The sequence below is a fragment of the Corylus avellana genome, chromosome ca8 (genome assembly GCF_901000735.1).
Source record: "Corylus avellana chromosome ca8, CavTom2PMs-1.0".
NCBI classification, from domain to species: domain Eukaryota; kingdom Viridiplantae; phylum Streptophyta; class Magnoliopsida; order Fagales; family Betulaceae; genus Corylus; species Corylus avellana.
This window is the reverse complement of record NC_081548.1, coordinates 2,494,253-2,500,704: the sequence shown is the minus strand read 5'-3', so window position 1 is coordinate 2,500,704 and position 6,452 is coordinate 2,494,253. Positions and strand designations below refer to the sequence as shown.

At 35.5% G+C, this 6,452-nt stretch overlaps 1 protein-coding gene across 1 annotated transcript; it reads left to right on the top strand.

Annotated features, from left to right (window-relative positions):
- The first annotated feature begins 3,824 nt into the window (after positions 1–3,824).
- On the top strand, positions 3,825–6,216 carry LOC132189392 (CBL-interacting serine/threonine-protein kinase 5-like). Its single transcript, XM_059604123.1, has 2 exons — positions 3,825–4,862; positions 5,011–6,216. Exons 1-2 carry the CDS (start codon positions 4,106–4,108, stop codon positions 5,613–5,615), a joined length of 1,362 nt encoding a protein of 453 aa, XP_059460106.1. The 5' UTR covers positions 3,825–4,105; the 3' UTR covers positions 5,616–6,216.
- Positions 6,217–6,452: the final 236 nt, after the last annotated feature.

The following is a 6,452-nucleotide window of genomic DNA, read 5'->3' as shown; positions in this document are numbered from 1 at the left end:
AAAAGAAGATTGCCTTAAAAAACCCAGGAATATGATGATTAAAAATGCTAATAAACCTAACAATGCAAAAATCTCTCTTGATGAAACTTTGGAAAGATTTTTCAAACAAAATCCAAAGAGATTACTATCTCAGATTTGCAACATGAGGTTAATAATATCAAGAAAAAAATTGTTGATTTAAAAAACGATTCGCACACTGTTAAAACGGATAATAACGATTTAAAACAACTTTTAATACTGAAACTTCAAGATTGTTTTCAGGATAATAATTTTGATGATGATAAACAATCTAAGCAATATGTATATATATATATATATATATATATATATATATATATATATATTAAATGGTAACAAAATGCAATAAATACAATTTTTGTCTAATTCTTAGTTTAACCTATTACTATGGTGGTGGATTGTGTGGCCGTCCCATTATAGGAGTGGTTCATGGGACTCTTTCACCATTAAAACTAGTTGTGAGTCATCCCTTTATTTTGATTTCTCACATGACATTTCTTCTATTTGGAGTGATTGTGATTGTCTTTTCGATATCTCGCCCCTTTTCCAGAAGGATCAGAACACAAGATGGTTCTGTCACTTTTGAGTGAAATAAAAAATTCAAAAAAACTTAGAAACTCAAACAATAAATTGGAATGGAGCACTAACGGAATATATTTATATTTAACCTAATTAGAAATATGTTATTATTTGCAGAAGTAAGAACAAGAACATGTTGGGGTTGACAAGTCAACTATTTTTGCAAGTAATTTTGAGTCAATTTAACATAGAAATACCGTATAAGACAACCATTTAATTATGATCTCAATTTGTAAAATTCGCAAGTTGTCATTAGAGAGAAGACAAAGTCAAATGTTATGTTTGATTATATAATTTTGACTATTTTGATGCTTTGTTGCTCATCGACACCATTAACGGCCCTATTATCAACGGCAATGATTGCATTGATCTTTTTTTTTTTTTTTTTTTTTTAATGGCTAGAATGTTCTTCACATAAAAAGAGCTTCTTCATTTCATCCCATTAAAAAATAAAAATTGGTCTCAAGACGGATGATGTGGTAAAATCTCAAGCGTTCATTTTAAATGATCAATCACGATCTTAAGATTTAAAGTACCCTAATGTGACATTAAAAAAAAAAAAAAAAACAAATTAAAGTAATTTGAGTTTTGAATTGTTAATGTTTTTGTTTTGAAAAAGAGAAACAAAATAGAAAAACAAAAAAGGAATAATAATAATAATAATAAACTATACAAAATAAATTAATAAACAATACAAAATACAAAACACTTATATGATATACAAACTATTTTCACTCTCGTGTGACATCAAAATATTTTGTCAAACAAAAAATTAAAAAATATCTCAAAATATATTTAAAAAAGTTATATATTTGTCACCCTCAACCAAAAGACTTAGAAGAGTCAACACTTAATCCCTATTTTCTCGTCTTATTAAAAAATAAATAAAAAATGAAGAGAGATAAGTCGATAATGCTAAACCCCTTGATCTTTCAGGTAGAGGGATGGACAAATTGATCAACTATTGCCTACTGGCCGCTTACTGGTTGCCATTGCATCGTCGCCGGCCTACCACCGACTTTTGGTAGTCGGTAGGTAATAGGGAATTTGTGTACCAATATCGATTTAATTTGGTAGTTAGTGTGAAAGTTAGGATGTCGATTTTCAAATCAACCCAAACCAAAATGCCCTTTTTTTTTTTTTTCATTTTGTAAAAACATTATTTTATTTGACACGAAACGATGTTGATTTGAACCTAATATATATTAATAGCTTTTGATTCTACTACTACTACTACTGATTCTACCGATACTCACCTTTATATAGTTATAATTTATAATATTAGGAAAAATAGTAGGTGTTTTTTTAATGTTTTTTTGGTGTTTTGTCAATTGTGATGTGGCTTTTAAAATTACCGTTGAATTTGAGATTATCATTATTGACTTTTAATCTATTGTTTGATTTTAAAAACCACATATCAATTGGGAGAACACTAGAAAAACGCCAAACATTTCTCGTCTAAGAATTTGTTTGGCAAAACTTTTTAGATATATATTTTTTTTATTTGAGAAATGCTATACAGTACGCTGTGGTGACCCACATGTGAGCATTCTTTCCAGCCTCACCAAAACCAATTTTTGGCTATTTTGGTAAGGCAATTTAGCAAAAGTGACTAAAATCCTCAATTTTCAGTCTCACCATTTTAACCAAAAATAAATGGTTAGTGAATCACTCACCAAATGAAAAAGAAATAATATAAATTCTCTATTTTCTTCCATATTATTTGAAAAAGTATATATATATATATATATATATATATATATATAAAGAAGTATTTGAAAAAGAATATTTAAATGAAATAGTAAAAGTTGATAGTTAAAAAAGTTGGTAGTTAAAATAAAGAAAAATGTGCTTTTAGTTATTTTGGCGAGTAAAATTTATGAGACTATTAGGAATGCTCTGAGTTTCGCATGTCTAATAGTATTTTTGCAAAATGGGAGGATGAGAAAAAAGATTACATCTTGTTGTCGTTTCAAATAAAAATGGAAAAGTAATGACATAATAAAAAAAAGTAACGAAGTAGCAAAAACAAAGCATTTTTCTTTCTTTCTTTCTTCTTTACGTACATTGTCCACATCTATAGCCATACAATTTGAAAAACCTTGTACTCATTGAAAGAAAAAAAATAAAAAACAGGTGGTTAGGACTTATCATATCATTAAAGCAATTGTGGTCCATGCCTTCAAATGGGTACATACCCTAATCACTCACCACAAAACTCACATCCAATCTTGTCTCGGTTTGGTTTGGTTCAGCTCTAACCAAAATTGATATCGTTGAGATTGAAATGTGTCTTTATCTACTTTTATAAAATGCATGTTTTATGATGACACGTGTTTCAATCTCAGCATCAAAAACGACACCCACGGCCCATCTAGGAAACTAATAGAACCCAAATACATAAGTTCCAATGAAGCAATCAATTCAACAATAGAGACCAGAGAGTAGAGAGATTACTCAATATGCTAAAAAGGTAATGCCAGATAAAGAACATAATGATCAAGAGAGAGAGAAAGCCAATTATGGAAATAAAACTAATCAATAATTACCAAGTCTCAGCCATGTGTTAGTAGTTACTCTCATGTAAGGGGAAAATTCATCATTTGGTTAGACGGGACGCTAAAATGGGAGCAAAAGAAATTGTATTTTATTTCCGCTTATTAATTTGAAGAAACGTTCTCAAGGGATAGTTCAATTAGTTGTGAACCACGCCTCATGAAATAAAGGTTATTAGTTCGAATACTCCCTCCCCTTTCCTTGTGTGAATATGTCGAAAAAGAAAAAAAAAAAGTTGAAGAAAAATTTGATAACAAAACTCTAACAGTCTATTTTGAGAGAGTTTTAGAAAAAATATTTAAATAAAATAGTAAAAGTAAATATCTAAAATAAAATAAAATAAAAGAATGTTTGCTAGGTGGATGTGAAATTTAGTCTACAAATAGTGTGAAAGCTCTTTCCAATTCCACCGAAATTTAGTCCCCCAAAAGCCTCGGCCAAACAGAGCAGCACCCAACCCGAAAACAGGGGATATTACTTTATTACTAAAAAGATCAAAAGCTTTAATTATTATTATTTTTTTATTTTTTTAATAAAAAAGCTTAAATTAAATTAAATTATCATAGAGTGTTCATGGTGACTCCCCATGCACGTGTCCTCTTCTCATTAGTTCTCTCCCAAATAAAAATTTGACAAATTTTCATCCTGTGTGCACCCAGGAAAATACTAGGTGCTGCTTCTCTGCCTCCGCTCCTCTAAATCTAACAAATCTGAGAAATAAACGACTTTCTCGAAAACCCCCTGTATGGAATCCTTTGAGATTTGCATCTCTGCTGTTCTTTCTTGGATTCCTTTATGGTATATTCCTCGAATATTATTGTAAACAAAACCCAGAATTTGTTTTGTTTCCAAACCAAAGCTGAGAAATTTATGCAGTTCCAATAGCAGCAATATTTTTATCTTTTATTGTTTTTTGTTTTTGATTTGATTTGGTTGGCTCTCTGAATAATCTATGGAGGAGGAGAGGAATATACTGTTTGGGAAATATGAGATGGGAAGGCTGTTGGGGAAAGGGACTTTCGCCAAGGTCTACTACGGCAAGGAAATGGTCTCCGGCGAGAGCGTGGCGATCAAGGTGATCAACAAGGATCAGGTGGTGAAGAAGGAGGGAATGATGGAGCAGATAAAGCGCGAGATCTCGGTGATGCGGCTGGTCCGCCACCCCAACGTGGTGGAGCTCAAGGAAGTCATGGCCACCAAGACCAAGATCTTCTTCATCATGGAGTACGTCCGAGGCGGCGAGCTCTTCGCCAAGGTCGCCAGAGGGAAGCTTAAAGAAGACTCTACCCGGAAGTACTTCCAGCAGCTGATCAGCGCGGTGGACTTCTGCCACAGCCGAGGCGTCTCCCACCGAGACCTCAAGCCGGAAAACCTGTTGCTCGACGAGAACGAGAACCTCAAAGTCTCGGATTTCGGCCTCTCCGCCTTGCCGGAGCAGCTCCGGAACGACGGGCTTCTCCACACGCAGTGTGGCACCCCGGCGTATGTGGCGCCTGAGGTCTTGAAGAGGAAGGGCTACGACGGGTCCAAGGCGGATATTTGGTCATGTGGAGTCATTTTATACGTTCTTCTCGCTGGGTTTCTTCCATTTCAAGATGAGAATTTGATGAACATGTATAACAAGATCTTCAAAGCCCAGTTCGAGCTCCCTCCATGGTTCTCTTGCGAGTCCAAGCGCTTGGTGTCCAAGCTCCTCGTCACCAACCCAGGTAGCGTTAAATCACCACTTATATCAAAAGTATTTGAAGTCAAACAATGGTGACGGTATTTAAACTCATAACTTCTGTTCTAATTCAGGGTGAATTACGGAAAAATAGAAAGAGATAATTTAATCTTTTAATTTATATATCAAAACAGATAGACGGATCACAATCCCGGCAATAATGCGAACACCTTGGTTCCGCAAAGGGTTGGTTAGGCCCATCCGAACGGCGGCGATGGTCAAAGAAACAACAACACAAGTAGAGCCATCAGCTGGTGATGATGATGATCACGATGATCCGTCTCCGAAAACGCCCAAGTTTTTCAACGCATTCGAGTTCATATCCTCCATGTCGTCCGGGTTCGACCTGTCGAGCCTATTCGAGAAGAAGCGGAAGGTGGGCTCCATGTTCTCGTCTAGGTGTAGGGCGGCGGCGATATTGGCGAAGATCGAGGCGGTGGCGAAGGGGCTGAGCATGCGGGTGGCGAAGGCGAAGAACTTCAAGGTGAGGATGGAGGCCCCAGTGGAGGGCCGCAAGGGGCGGCTCGCAATCACGGCGGAGATCTTCGAGGTCGCCCCCGAGGTCGCCATTGTTGAGTTCTCAAAATCCTCCGGTGACACTTTGGAGTATACAAAGTTCTTTGAGGAGGATGTCAGGCCTGCTTTGAAAGACATTGTGTGGACATGGCAAGGCGACAGTATGTGTAATGTTAAGGATGATGCCGGTGGAGAGTGTGAATGGTATGGTCTGCAGCCATGATTAACCCCCTGTTTTTCATGTTTGTTCCATAACCCCAGAAAAAAACAGAGACACAAACGATGGCAAAAACTTTTAACATTAGCTTTTTTTTTTCTTTTCAATGTTTTGGAAAATTTTTTGTTTGGTTTGTATATAGGTTGTGACTACCAAATTGAAGTTTGGGAGATAAAAGGATGACAAGGTTTTATACAATTATGTTCATGTTCTTCTTGAGAATGTTGTTTGGTTGGGGAGATATGTAAGAAGTGGTACACTCGAGTTCCGCCCCGCCTAATCGGACAAGTATTCGGGTAGCTCGAATAGGTTTTTGAGCTCTTTGTCCAAGCAAGTAAGGTTCGGGTACTCTCTTCTGTCCGACCTGAAGATATGAAATCCAACTCAACCCCTGCACATTTTTGAAGAAAAATCAGTGACACTCAGCATTTTCCCTATCAATTTTCAACTAATAGTGGAAATCAATGCTGCACTTGAAGTGTAATATTTTTTTTTTTTGGTTGCTTTTGGATGCTGTACATTATGCTTTGTAGGCGTGGAAGCTAGTGATTAATGAGGCAAATATGTATAAATATTGTCCATATTAAGTGTGGATTGTATTCTGCCAGCATTTTGTATAATCCATTCAAACCACTAAGCTCACGAGTGACTAGAAAATATCCAATTTCCACCAACAACAAAGACAACCTCAAGTTGTTAGCTGTTCACCAAGATTTCCTTGAAATTGAAGGAATATGACCCTTTTTTATTTCACTAAAAGTCATTTTATGGTTAATATTTTGTTTCAAAGATCTAATGGTGTACGTAATATTACTTCATGTATATGATTAAATACAACAAAAT

Coding starts and splice junctions, on each gene's coding strand:
- LOC132189392 (XM_059604123.1), top strand. CDS start 4,106: ATGGAGGAGGAGAGGAATATACTGTTTGGGAAATATGAGATGGGAAGG. Junction 4,863..5,010: donor GCTCCTCGTCACCAACCCAG/GTAGCGTTAAAT, acceptor ATATCAAAACAG/ATAGACGGATCACAATCCCG.